Here is a 14,400-nt window from a genome sequence, read left to right as displayed (position 1 = left end):
CTGCCTTCAGGAATTGAGACTGAAGACAAAGTGGTTTGTTTTTTTCTTTGTCTTTTTCTTTTTCCAGTCCTATGGCTTGAACTTAGGGCCTGGGCGCTGTCCCTGAATGTCTTTGTGCTCAAGGCCAGTGCTCTACCACTTTGAGCCATAGCTTTACTTCCAGTTTTCAGGTGGTTAGATGGAGATAAAAGTCTCAAAAATTTTCCTGCTGGGTTGGCTTTGAATCTCAGACTCTCAGACTCTCATGTAGCTAGGATTATAGGCATGAGCCACCAGCACTTGGCTCATAGTGTTTTTGTATGTATGTATGTATGTATGTATGTATGTATGTATGTATGTATGTATGCATGCATGCATGCATGCATGTATTTTGCCAGTCCTGGGCTTGAGCTCAGGGCCTAAGCACTGTCTTTGGACTTTCTCAAGGCTAGAGCCTCAGCACCACTTCCATCTTTTTTTTTCTATGTATGTGGTACTGAGGAATCAAACCCAGGTCTTAGTGCCTGCTAGGCAAGCACTAGGTCAAATTCCCGGCCCCTTGTTTTTGTTTTTTAAGTAGGAAAGTGGTGCTTTAACCAGTCCCTGCAAAGAGGCTGTGACTGCTAAAGTTTAGGGTTGGTGACAAATTAGTGCTAAATCTGACAACACCTTTCCCTTTTGTACATAACTCCTGGTACCTCCTAGATGATATAATGGGCCTGCAATGAGTACAGGGCAAGGCCCAGAGGGCTTTTCATCTTTCCTTCCTCGAGGACAAAGCTTCTTGGTTAACGTTTCCTGTCTTGCTGGCTATTGAAAATGGTGGGCGATTTACTGTATATAGTCAGCATATTTGCTTTTTTGGTAGTAGAATTGGGGATTGAACTCAAGGACTTGTACTTGTGAAGCAGATGCTCTACTACTTGAGCCATACCACTTAAGCATAACTCCAGTCCTTTTCTGTGTGAGTTACTTGAAAGGTAAGGTCTCATTTTATGTCCAGGCTGGTCTGCACTGCAATCCTCTTACTAGTGCTTCCTCATGTTGCTAGGAATGACAAGGATACTCTTCTTTGTCTACCCATTATAACTCCTTCCACAGCTGGCAGAGCAAGCATGTGCCAGCATGCCTAAGTCATTGGTTGAAAAACAGAATCTCAGAAACTTTTATACCCAGATTGGTCCTGAACCATGATCCTTTAATCTCTGCCTCCCCCCAAAGCTAGGATTACATGATATTCTTGCTTGGTGTTGCTGGCTCACAACTACAATTCTAGCTATTCAGGACCTGACGACTATGACTCAAAGTCATGGTCCATGCCCATGACTCAAGGGCAGGAAAACACATTCTTGGGCCCCAGCTCAGATGTACTGAACCATACACTTTGGGAATAGGGTCCAGCCATCAGTTTTAAGTAGTCTTCCAGGTAATTCTAACATATGGTTAAGTTGGTGAGCCATTGGTTGAATGAGAACTTAAATGGCCCCCAAATGAGATAATTATGAGTTTGTATGTATGCCTTGTGCATACCCAAACTATCTAGGGAGGAACAATAGACATTTTGAGAGCATTCGTTTTCAATCACAGGCTCAGGGAAATCCTTGTGGGATTATCCTCATTGTACCCTGCTCCGTACCTTTTTGTTGGCTGGCCTTGGAGTTGCCATTGAACTTGGAACATCGTTATTTCCAGAACCATAGTAAGACATCCGGCTGCGATCAGACGTCTGAAATACATAAATCACGATCCAACTGAGATGAGTACTCTGGAAAAGTTAGCCAGTTGTCTGGAAATAACCACTTTATAATACACTGTTTATGGATTTCTTATCTTTTTTTTTTCCTGTTTATAGAAGTAAACTGTCACACATAAATATAGGACAAAACAGAGAAAATTCACATTTATTTACACTTGTTTTTGAGACAGTTAACATTAATAGTTTGGTGCATGTCAGCCTATGGTTAAATATTGAGTACCCACTTCAACATTCTGACTTGGGAGAGAATGAAAAAAGTGAAGGAGCAGTGCCCCTTAGAGGCTTAATGTGGTACTGCACCCAATTGCCTAAAGTAACAAGTCAAAAATTCCTTCAGATAAGAAATTATCTACTCTTGCTACAAAAAGAAAAAGAAAGAAAGAGAGAAAGAGAGAAAGAACATTTCTAGGTCAGTCTACACAGCTACCAGTTGATTTTCACATTATGCTTCCAAGAACTTCTGGCTGATTACTAAGGTATGTAATTTAGGAGGCTGAGATCTGAGGATTGCTACTCAAAGCCAGCCTGGGCACTAAAGATTTTTATCTCCAATTAATCACTAGAAAATGGGAAGTGGGGCTGTGATTCAAGGGGTATGGTGGTAGCCTTGAGCTCGGGGACAATGCCCAGGCCCAGAGTTCAAGCCCCATCATCCATACACTAAAAAAGAATCATTAATAGGCTTATCTATTAGAGGAAAGGCTGTCAGTCCTAGCCATGGGTCACTTTCCTGGACAAACAAAGGTATTACTCCACGGGGCCTTAAATAGGAATAGGACGAATGCGAACCGTTTAAAACCAGCTCCAGCTCACTCAGAGCCATCGATATTTCTACCGTGGATGATTTCAACTTGTCACTGTGATGTCATGGAATACAAACCCCACCTTTGAAGACATAATGCTTTTGACTTCTTCATCCACCGCTGAGTGGGGCCCTGTCAGGTCTGGGTTACTACAGCTCATCACCCTGGCCTGCAGCAGCTTCGAGCTCACAGCTGCAGCAGATGTGCGTCCATACGTGTGATAGTGAGGGTCCGGAAGGGAGGCAGTACCACCTGCATGCCATCAGACAGAGATGAGTCAACAGACGGGATCAGAGCCACTGAGAGACTGTGAGAAAGACCCGAAGAGGGAGAGCTGGTTGTGGACTGAGACCAGAGTGGATGAGGTATGGAAATGAGGATATCATGATTATGGTCTGCTGGGGACATGGGCCATGTCTCAGAAGTGGCGGTCAATGGTGCCAGGCAGTCAAAGAGCTGTGGGGAGACCCAGCCTGGGCACCAGCCTGTTCCTGTCTCTGGGGATGCAGACTTCAGAATGGTCACAACTGCTGAGTTCTCCACAAAATCTAGAAACGTGAAATCTATTTTTAATTGCTCAACAGTCAAATGGATGATAACCTGATAGGTCATGAAGGAAGTTCACACAAAACTCCAGAGATGTCTCAATCTTAGGATAAACATAAACTGCATCTGTCTCCGAGTATCACAGACTTGAAAAAAGTCCATTGAAATTCCAGCTGGATGTAAAATCCTGCTATTTGGGGGTCTAATTCTGTGAGCCCCATTGGTGCCAATTTTCATGTCACTCTGCATAGTGGTGCTGGTTGATAACTATGTGTGTAATTAAGAAGAATCATTCATAGATGATTTCAGAAGTTTACTTTGGGGAAAATGGGACAAGGTATTTTTTTAAATGAAGAGTCTGTGCCAGTTCAATCATTACTGATACTAGGTACTACTCTGAAAATGAACTATACAACTTGTAGGGTAGGGATGGGAGAGAAAAATTGGGACAGTTCAAGGAAAGGGGTGACACTGTTCAAAAAGAAATGTAGCCAGGTGCTGGTGGCTCACACCTGTAATCCTAAGTACTCAGAGGAGAGATCTGAGGATCATAGTTCAAAGTCTGTGAGACTTGTACCTCCAATTAATCACCAGGAAACCAGAAGTGGTGATGTGGCGCAAAGTGGTAGAGTGGTAGAACAAAAGAGCTTGGGGACAGTGCCCAGGGTCTGGGTTCAAGCCCCATGACTATGACCACCACCACTAAAAAGGAATGGGATTGTACTCTTTACCTGACGGATGCAACTATAATCCCTCCTTATATCACTTTTATAACAATAACATTTTTCTTAAAGAAAAGTTTAAGAACCATCACTATCACTGCCACAGTACAGTTATGATTTTCCTCCATTATTATTGCCCAAGAATTCTAGGCACTGGCAACACTTATTCCTTATTTAAAGAAGAATCATACATATTATTGAGTAAGCAGACACAGTACACGCTTAAAGTAAAAACAAGAGAGAAAGAGGGAAATGGGAAGGAAGAAACATCTGGGAAGAAACTTCATTTTGGTGCTTATGTTTTATATTCTTTCGACTGACATGGCAATATAAGTCTTTCTTCTTGAGCAGGCCTACCTGACTTGGGGACCTCCCTCTGCAGCTCGGGGAGACGGAAGACGTAGTACACATAGGAGGCTAGCAGGCAATTCCTTCCGTGCTGGTCCTTGCTCAGGTCCTTGCTGTTGTGCAGGCTGTTCGCGATGGCTACCACAGACTCGAAGGCAAACTGGGAGAAATTGGCTGAAGAACAGCAGAGACATGTGAACCTGAAGGGGGCGCTCTCCAAGCTGGCGATCACGAATCCTGACCACTGATTACCCCTGAGCTAGGCTGGCTCAGCAGAGGACAGATGGCCCCCTCAGTAGGTGAGATGGAGTTCATTCCGGCTATCTTGGTCCTCCTGACTATAGGCATCTCTACATCCTCTCCTTTAGCTTTCTCCTCCCAGTGGGCAGGGAGGTCTCATGATCAAGACACGTCCAGACAGCTCTCCTCTCCACAGCCTCCTGAGATCTGGAGTTACAAACTGGGGTCTGTGGGCTGATGTTTTAGCATCCATACGAAACTGAAATGTAGTCTTGGACCCATAGCCCTCCAATCTGCAACCTTAAGAAGATACCCACAAGCCAGGATTGATGGCTCACGCCTATAATCCTAGCCATCCTGAGGCTGAGATCTGAGAACTGAAGTTTGAAGACAGCCTAGGGAGAAAAGTCCATGAGACTCTACTTTCCAATTCACTTGCAAAAAGCTGCAAGTGGAGTGTGGCTCAAGTGTAGAGCACTAAGCCTTGAGAAAAAAAAGCCCAGCAAGAGTCTGAGACTCTGAGCTCAGAACAGAACCAAAATGAAACAAAAGAGAAGATATACAGTTTTGACAGCACAGGACGAGAGATGAGCTGTTGTACTGTGCAGGCTCTTTTTGTTTTTGTATTGGTCTTTGAACTGGTGGCTTGAACTCAGAGCCTAGATGGTGTCCCTCAGCTTCTTTTGCTCAAGGCTAGTGCTCTACCACTTGAGCCACTTCTGGCTTTTTTTTTTTCTGAGTAGTTTATTGGAGATAAGAGTCTCACAGACTTTTCTGCCCGGGGTTGGCTTTGAACTCCAGTCCCCGGGATCTCAGTCTCCTGAGTAGCTGGGATTACAAACATGAGCCACCAGTACCTAGCTACTATACAGACTCTTACACTGATAATTGTAACAATGTGTATGCACATGCTAGGTGTTCACACCTGTAGTCCTGCCTATTTGAGATGCTGAGATTAGGAGGATAACAGTTTGAGGCCAGCTAGTGTGGAAAGGTCTTAGAGATTTTATCTCCAAAATGGCCAACATAAACCAGGTATGGAGGTATGGCTCAAGTGGTAGGGTGCTTGCCTGGAAAATCCAAGGCCCTGAATTTAAATCCCAGTACTAATGATGCATGTACAGTATGTCATTCCCCACAGTGGACCCTTGTGATTGACTGACTCCTGTTCTGCTTCTCCAAGCCCTCAAACCTACTGGTTCAACCTTGTATCTGTTTCTGCTCAAATTCAACTTACTGCAGGCCTACCTTTTCCTCCCTTTGTGACTTTATTCATGGTGTCATTGTCCTCTGGGATACCTTCCTTGCTTCAGTCCACAAAATCACACTGACCACACCAATCATACCAACCTTCCACACTCAGCACAAACCCCAACCCCTTCCATGAGGTCTCTCACTCCACACTGCCCAGTGCTTAAGAGAATCTGAATTACACCATTCTCCTGCTATAAACTCATTTCCCAGAGGCCCACTCATCATTTCTTGTCCCCTACATTGTGCCTTCCACAGCAGATTCCAAATAAATGCTTAGAAACTAGTGCCTCTACTTCAATGGTCAAGAAAACACTTTAGAGACATGTTAGGTGCCTTGGCCTGTAATCTTAGCTTATGGGGAGGCAGAAATCAAGAAGATTGTAGTTTGAGGCCAGCCCAGGTAAAAAGTAAGAGTCTGTCTGTCTCTCTCTCCATATAGATATAGATATAGATATAGGTATAGATATAGGTATAGGTATAGATAGAGATAGAGATAAGAGGTAGATGTAAAGTCGGTCATGGGGCTTGAACCCAGGGCTTGGGCAAAATCCCTGAGCTTTTTTTTTTTAGCCAGTCCCAGGTTTGGGATCAAGCCTTGAGTACTGCCCTTGGGTTTTCTCAAGGCTAGAGCTCTACCACTTGAGCCACAGCACCACTTTCAGCTTTTTTTCTATGTATATGGTACCAAGGAATTGAACCCAGGTCTTCGTGCATGCTAGGCAAGCACTCTACCATTAGGCCAAACTCCCGGCCCCCCTGAGCTCTTTTGATCAAGGGTAGCACTCTACCATTTTGAGCCACATTGTCATTTCGTTTTCTACTAGTTCATTGGAGATAAAACTCTTACGGATTTTCTGCCAAGGGCTGGCTTCAAATGTTGATCCTCAGATCTCAGCCTCCTGAACAGCTAGGATTACAGGCATGAACTTGAATATACCTGGCTATAAGACTATTTCAACTAACAAGCTAGGTGTGGTGGGGTGTACCTGTAAATCTCAGCTATGCAAGAAGCATAGGTAATAGAATCACAATCCAAGGCTACTCTGGGGTTGATATATCAGATCTTATTTGAAAAATAACTAAAGCAAAAAGGGACTGGAAATGTGGCTCAGGTGGTAAAGTGGTAGAATGTCTGCCCAGCAAAGCCTGTGGTCCTGAATTTACGCTTCAGTACCATCAAAGCGAGTTAAAAAAAAAAAAAAAAGAGCAAGCAAATGAGAAAGCAAACCACTCTGTTGGCCAAGAAAGCAAATACCTCTTAGAGGTAAATTAAACTTATTAGTTATCAGAATAGTAGTTAGTTTGTGCATATATTTGACATACTTCTTATAATCATTAAAAATTATGAAAAACAGCAATAATACTAAGGATACTATTTTAATGTTCTTTTTATTTCTGTCTTTTTGACTATTCCATCTCCAACTACAGACTCTGCATCTCTTGAACTCACACCATTAGTGCACAGAAGGCTGGGTATGTAGCTCAGTGGTAGAACACTTGCACACACAAGTCCCCTGGGTTCAACCCTACCTCCTCGAATCAAATCACACGATCAGTATGAGCTGCGAATACTGGTGGCTCACACCTGTAATCTCAGCTACTCATGAAGCTGAGATCTGAGGATGGCGATTCGAAGACCTTAGCCAAGAGAGCAAAACCCATTAGACTCACATCTTCCAATGAACCATCAAAAAGCCAGATGTGGCGCTGTGGCTCAAGGGGTAGAGTGCTAACCTTGAACTGGAAAACTCAGCGACAGAGCCCAGGCTTTGAGTTCAAGCCCCAGGATTGGCGCCCAAAAAGAAGGTATCAGTACAAGGGAAGCTCACATTACCTGAGATGTTACTTCTTGTCCCAGCCTGACCTCCCGGCCCTGCCTGGCCTTACCTGTCTGGCCTGCAATGACCATGGGCTGCACAGACAGCTGGAAGAGCTTGTCCAACACCAGGTGCAGGAAGAGCACCAGCGGCTCCAGGCGCGAGGAGTTCAGCCAGATAATGCTGAGCTTGAGCTCATGCTCCAGCGTGCTCTCGCTGATCTTCTGGTCCAGCACCCGGATGGGGAAGGTCATCTGACTCTCCAGGGAGTGGCAGAGGATAAAGAACTTCTCCAGGTGGTTGTCCTGACAAGCAAGAGGCAGAAGTGCATTGTGGGGCAGATCCTGCCAGTGTTCTGCCACACAGAGACGCATCAATACCACACTGCAGCCTGCTGTGCATGCAGCCCCTAAGCCTGTGTTTCACATCACAGGTTCAAAACCACACATGCAATCAACTGCTGTACACAAAATAGCTCTTCTCAATAATTACCACCCAAAGAAAAATCCTGATTTAGCTACTCAGAAAGGGGTCTGAACACATGCAATTCTTGTGGAACCCAAATAGTATAAGACTATTCACGAAAAGCAAAAGATTAGTGGGTTTTTTTTCCCACCACAAAGATATTTATTTTGTGTGTTTTGCTTGTCTTGGGGTTTAAACTCAGGATCTGGGTTCTATTCTTGAGCTTTTCCGTGTACAAGGCTAGTGCCACTTGAGCCATAAAATTCTCAAGGACTTTCCTGCCCAGGCTGGCTTCAAACCATAATCCTCTAATCTCAGCCTCCTGAGTAGCTGGGATTACAGGTGAGCCACCAGCATTTGGCTTCATTCATCTTTATTAATTACACTTGGACAGGTCTCTCAATGGCACTCCCCATTATTAGTCTGCTGGGTCTGAGTCAGAATTTTCTATGTCTTCCTTACCTGGGTGTGAACAGAAGAAACAGCCTGCACTTCAACATTAAATACCCCCTTATGACCTTCAGCCCACTTAATAGGGGGATTCTGCAAAGGGACTTTCTGTGATGAAACAGGAAAAAAAAATAAATACAAAGGTTAGCAATCCAATCCCTTCTTCTGAATTTGAGTAACTTCAGAGTTCCAAAGATAAACCAGACCCCCATCCCCAACCTTAACTAGATGGTGTCAGGAACCCTGGGTTTAAGTTCAATTTTTTTTTGAGGGTGGTACTGGAATTTGTTGAACTCAGGACCTCATGCTTGCTAGATTGGTGCTTTTATTATTGAGTCAAGTTGCCAGCCCTACTTTTTGCTGCTCATTTTGCAGATAGAGTCTAGCAAACTTACCTTCCTAGGCCGACCCTGAACCTCCATTCTGAGCTCTACAAGCTTCCTGAGTACCTACGGTTACAGGTGTAAGCCTCCTTTGAATGGAAGAAAGCAAGCTGTGCTTGCAAAGGCAGAATGTATGCATCGGTAGGTTCCAGCCCAGAGACAAGTTCTGTTTAAAGGGTTAGAAACCCTTTAAACTAGTTGCCAGCATTCAAAAGTCAGAAATGTTTACACTTTTCTAATTTCTTTTGAGAAATAGAAGATCCTATAACATCAGCCCTGGATCCCAGCCTGGAATAAAATACATCAGAGCAGAGGCATAACCATGATGTTGGGAAGAAGGGAGAATCTCTGGTGTGAAGACATTCGTCTGGGTGAGCTTCACCTACAATGTTTACCAGCCTTCTGAGGACCCCAGAGTGGAAATCTTCCATACAAATTTTCAGCTGTGTAGTAGCCACATTAAACAAAGTAAAGTGTTGCTGAGTGCTGGGGGGTCTCTCCTGTAATCTTATCTATTCAGAAGGCTGAGGTCTGAAGATCATGATTTGAAGCCAGCCCAGGCAGGAAAAGTCTGTGAGACTTATACCTCCAAATACACACATACAGAGAGTCAGAAGTAGAACAATGTCCAGGCCTTGTGTTCAAGCACCAGCAGTGCTACTATTACTACTACTAATAAGAATCATCATCAAGAAGAGCATGTGAAAGTAATTATGATGATATATTTCATTTAACCTAATATTGTCAACCATTTTTATACATCATCAATATCAAAATGATTAATGAGATATTTCACATTTTTTTCAATATTGACGCTTTAAGATCCAGTGCATATTTTACTTCAACTGATTCATTTTACAATGTGGAGTTTCAACCCAGTGTTTGTTAGGCAACCCAGTGTTTGTCTGGCCCCAACCCTAGAACATATTTCCCACTGACTCACTTCTGGGTGTGGACCAGTCCCGACTTCAGACCTGTCTGAAGTAGGCTGCACGTGCCTACAGAGAACTGGCAATGGCAATGATATTGTGATGGTTAAAAACAGCCTCACTTCAAGGCATGTATTAAAATATTTAGGAATGACATGATATGATTTGCTTCAAAGAAGTATCTCATGGATAAAAACTCCACCATGCTGAGAAGCATGGAAAAGAAGCCTGAGGGCCAAGAGGAGGAGACCCATATGTTCAGATGGGCACTGCTGGGGTGACATAGGGCCTTTGAGGAATAAAAGCTCTAGTTTCCACCTAGGCTGTGATCCCTGAGCTACAGAAGAAACCACAGGATGCTGGCTGGCAGATCTTTCAGAAGGACCCTGTACTTGCCTCCTCTTCTATTTTGTTGGTCACGAGTCTTGAACTCAGGGCCTGGGAACTGTCCTAGACCTTTTGTGCTTAAGGCTGGTACTCTACCACTTTGCGCCACAACTCTATTTCTGGTTTTCTGGTGGTTTATTGGTGATAAGGAGTATCACGGTCTTTCCTGCCCTGGCTGGCTTTGAATTGTGATCCTCAGATCTCAGCCTCCTGAGTGGCTAGACTACAGGCGTGACCCACCAGTATCCAGCTTTACCTCCTGTATGCCATCAGATGCCACGGTTGCATGCATCTATGGAACATTCTGATTGGGATAAGATTTCTTCCTCAGTTGATTTTGTTTCCCTTCCTATCAGAACACCAGCTGCTGGGAGGTGACCACAGAAGATGGCACCGTGAGTACCCTTCTTGGTCACATTAAAGGAATGGAAATGGAAAGGTGACCCAGGACCATGACTGGAAGGAAAGTGCTTGACCACTTACCTCAGCAGAGTGCATGGAGTAGTTGGGTGGCAGCTTTTCCAGGGCAACAGGGAGACAGTAAGGCCCCGTTTGAAGCCGTTCATTCAAGAGGATTGGCAACCACTGAAACAGATGGTGTGAAGAAAAATAGTATTTAACATAAAATGCTGGAAATTTCTCTAGTTCACAACAATCAAATGCCACTAAATAATGATTAGCTATTTGACTAATCATTGCTTTTTGGCAGTCCTATCTACCCAGTTCTTTGCATCTTAAATTCTCTTTGAGTTCCTAAGATGGTAATATCAACAACTTGTGTTTTCAGAGCCAAAAATAGCATTTTTCCCCTCTATAACCAATGTGTGTGTATGTATGTGTGTGTGTGTGTGTGTGTGTGTGTGTGTGTTAGAACATCATTATTCATTTTACTTTTTAAGTTTTTGAACAAATTTTTTTTGCTGGGTGCTGGTGGCTTATACCTGTAATCTTAGCTATTCAAAGAAGCTGAAGTCTTGGGGAATCATGGTTCAAAGCTGTGATCCTACCCAGACCTTTCTGGGCAGAAAAGCGTGTGAGCCTCAGATCCAGTTAACCAGCAAAAAGCCTGAAGTGGAGGTATATCTCAAGTGGTAGAGTGCTTAAGCTAAAAGATCTAGCAAGATCTATTTCAAGCCCCAGTAAAGACTTGAAAAAAATTTTTTTTAATTCAAAAAGAAACAATCCCTTCCTGTTCCTCCACTTCCTCCTGAGGGAAAATAACTCATTCCTTATATGGAACAGATATATTAAATTTGGAAATAATTGCAATGTAAATATAGATTCTTTCAATATCTACCTCCCCTTTCATTGTATTTGCGAATTTTTTTAGTTTTTTAGTTTGGTAAATGAAGTCATTTCTGCTTTGGGCTATTATTTGGCCTCTGTACATTTTGCTACTTCTGACAGGTCATCAGCCAGGGACCAAGATGGCCTTGTTTGCCTCTCAGGCTCCTGGTGGCAGTGTGAGCGGGTGGGTTGACGGCTACTCACAGAATATCCTACAAGGCTTTCCACCGAGGGTCCCTGCTTTGGCTGGCAGCTGATGTGATAAAAGGTGAACAGGAGGTGGTGACTTCCTGTGAGCTTAGCGGGAAGCTTAATTTTCACTTCCTCATAAAAGTCCGGAGACCTGTTTCAAAAAGCATAGGATTACACAGTGTCTGCTGGTGACTTGGGACTCTGAATGGTAACTCCTTAGCCCCTCTGTTCTTTTCATGGGGCTTTTCATTTCACATTATTTTGCTGAGAGCTAACACAAATACTGGTTACCCTTGACTGGTTGCTGGCTCTGCCAGGGAAAATGAATTCCTCCTCACAATGGGAAAAAAAAAATTCAACAATCTGAAGAAGGGATGCAAATCAGTATCTTATTTTAACCCCCCTTTTCATCTCCCAGAACAGGAACTGGTGTGTAGCTATACTCAGAGAAGGACTGGAGAAACAAGGCTGGTGTAGGCAGCATACAGGCAGGTTTGGGTGGATTACCAAGTTCAGGTGGTTTGCTAATAAAGCTTTCTGCACATTGTCCCATTAACCAGGTCACATCTGGCCAGTACTGAAATGAAGGACCTGAACAAACCCAGTTTCCAGGGCAGGATCTAACATTGTATAGGATTTCTCTTCTAGCTGTGAAAGGTAAACAATGGCTTAAACACTTAATGACTCAAGTCATGGCACAATTATAAGTTTTTTTTGTTGTTGTTTGGGGTTTTTTTTTGCCAGTCCTGGGCTTGAGCTCAGGGCCTGAGCACTGTCCTTGGACTTTCTCAAGGCTAGAGCTCTACCATTTGAGCCTCAGCACCACTCCTGGCTTTTTTCTATGCATGTGGTACCGAGGAATCGATCCTGAGTATTCGTGCATGGTAGGCAAGCACTTTACCACTAAGCCAAACCCCAGCCCTACAATTATGTGTTTTTCAATTTTTTTTCTTTGGTTAACTTAGAGATCAACTGAGGCAGGTGAGCAGTGAGCTCCAGAAATGAGGACAGAGCCAAGGAGAATTGGGTTTCCTTCCGGCCCCTCTGGTATCTGAAAGCAAGTTAGAAGACTGGTTTCCTTACTTCACACTACACCGTCTCTCTGTTATTGGGGTGCAATGGAAACTTTCAGCAAGTTAAAATTGTGCCAGATGCTATTTTCTTGTAGGCTTAGGGACAATGAAAATTATACATTAATAAGATAGAATTACGGAATAGGCATACATTCTCCCTCACCCTTCATCCCTGAGTTATAAGCCATGTTGAGAAACATCATTCAGGAAGGTTAGGAGAAGCAGAAGAGACTGAGCTCGCCCGGGCCTCTGGTGAGCAAGGGAAACTATACGTACTTGTTGTGGTAGGTGATGGCTGTGTACACTTCCCGCACAAATTCAGGTCCTGTAGACTTCCCAAAGATAACCTGTTCACCATCACAGAAAACAGCAAATTCACAGCGAGTCCCACGCATCTCGCAAACAGATTCTGGACACCTAGTGAGCCCCGGTCTATTAATTAAGTCTTGGGCTGCACAATGCTCTATTACCACGTGGGCTTATAAAGTGTCAGCCGAGATTCCAAGTCACTCATAGTGACCACAAGTGACCTTGGAAAACCAGGGCTGTCCACCCTCTGCCTCACTGCCCACTGAGCCCCCGATGGGACAGCCACATCCTTTTGCCCTCAGTGAGTGACCTCTGACACAGGGTCTCTGCCCTGCAAAGGCATGGCCTCTGCCACGTCAGGGAATCAGATCCACATGTTGGGTCTGAAGCAGGAGGCAGTCCCTAAAGGCACAAGTGGACTCCATTCTTCCTTCTAGATGCAGTAATTCAGCTCCCAGTGCACACTGGGAGGACTGGCTGGAATTCCTGCACTCCTCTTGACGCGAATCTTGGCTATGCACAGCGTCTGGACATTTACACCTGACTGCCCACAGTGGTGATGACTTATGGGAGCCCTGGATGCCTCACGTTCCTTTCTAAGCACCCTTCCTTCACCCTTCCCCACTTGCCACAAGAGGACATTTGAATTACACAGGTAGGAGAGCATTAGGAGGAAGGTTTTTTTTTTTTTTTTTAAGTAGTTGTGTGCTGGTGCTTAGTTTGTAATCCTAGCTATTCAGAAGTCTGAGATCTGGAGATCGCAGTTCAAAGCCAACCCAGTCAGAAAAAGTCTGTGAGACTCTCATCTCCATTAACTACAAACAAACCAGAAGTGGAGCGATGGCTCAAGTGGTAGAGTGCCAGCCTTGAGCGGAAAAGCTCAGGGACAGTTCCAGCCTCAATACTGGCACTAAAAACCCTAAACCAAATAAAAAAAGAAAGCTGAACCCCCCCCCCCCAAAAAAAAGCCAGTAGCTATTTGAGGGATGGAAACAACTGAGGGAAAGTCATATTGGTAGAAAAACCACTTCTTTCTTTACTTTTCTTTTTCCAGTGCTAGGGATGGAACCCAGGGCCTCATGCCTGCTAGGCAAGGGTTATACGTCTGCCATGCATACCAGACCCAGTAGAAAAGGAATGTTAACTCAGCTCTATGACTTCTGGAAAACAGTAATAGCTAAGCACGCGGCTCATAGAAGCACACTGTTAAAGAGGACCAAGTTCTGGCATTTTGGCTTTCTTCGTGAAGACTACATCTTAGGTTTTCATCTGCATTCTCCCTCAGGGTGCAGCTCCATTCTCACCATGTGTTGAGCTGGTGTGTGCTGCTTTATTAGGCAGGGCTTTGTCTTTTATCAGTTGATAGGGTGTAAGGTTTAGGCAGGTGTGTGCAACACACACATAAGGAAGAAACACAGCCAATGCGGTGGACCTGTTGAAACCATCTCTTTACTCCATGG

The 14,400-nt window shown here is 44.2% G+C and overlaps 1 protein-coding gene across 2 annotated transcripts in view; it reads right to left on the bottom strand.

The window, feature by feature from the left end:
• Dock8 (dedicator of cytokinesis 8) overlaps positions 1–14,400 on the bottom strand; it is a 157,958-nt gene that overhangs the window by 54,623 nt on the left and 88,935 nt on the right. For both annotated transcript variants that reach the window (XM_090329689.1, XM_090329690.1), the window contains exons 16-23: positions 12,908–12,978; positions 11,571–11,709; positions 10,563–10,664; positions 8,393–8,488; positions 7,536–7,770; positions 4,164–4,328; positions 2,621–2,790; positions 1,616–1,705 (exon numbers count right to left, since the gene is read on the bottom strand). In XM_090329689.1, coding sequence (XP_090185815.1) covers positions 1,616–1,705; positions 2,621–2,790; positions 4,164–4,328; positions 7,536–7,770; positions 8,393–8,488; positions 10,563–10,664; positions 11,571–11,709; positions 12,908–12,978 — 1,068 coding nt within the window. The remainder of the gene's footprint in view (positions 1–1,615; positions 1,706–2,620; positions 2,791–4,163; positions 4,329–7,535; positions 7,771–8,392; positions 8,489–10,562; positions 10,665–11,570; positions 11,710–12,907; positions 12,979–14,400) is intronic.

The sequence above is a fragment of the Megascapheus bottae genome, chromosome 3, assembly GCF_031878675.1.
Source record: "Megascapheus bottae isolate mThoBot1 chromosome 3, mThoBot2.hap1, whole genome shotgun sequence".
In the NCBI taxonomy this organism is placed as follows: Eukaryota; Metazoa; Chordata; class Mammalia; order Rodentia; family Geomyidae; genus Megascapheus; species Megascapheus bottae.
This window is presented reverse-complemented; position numbering and strand designations above follow the sequence as displayed.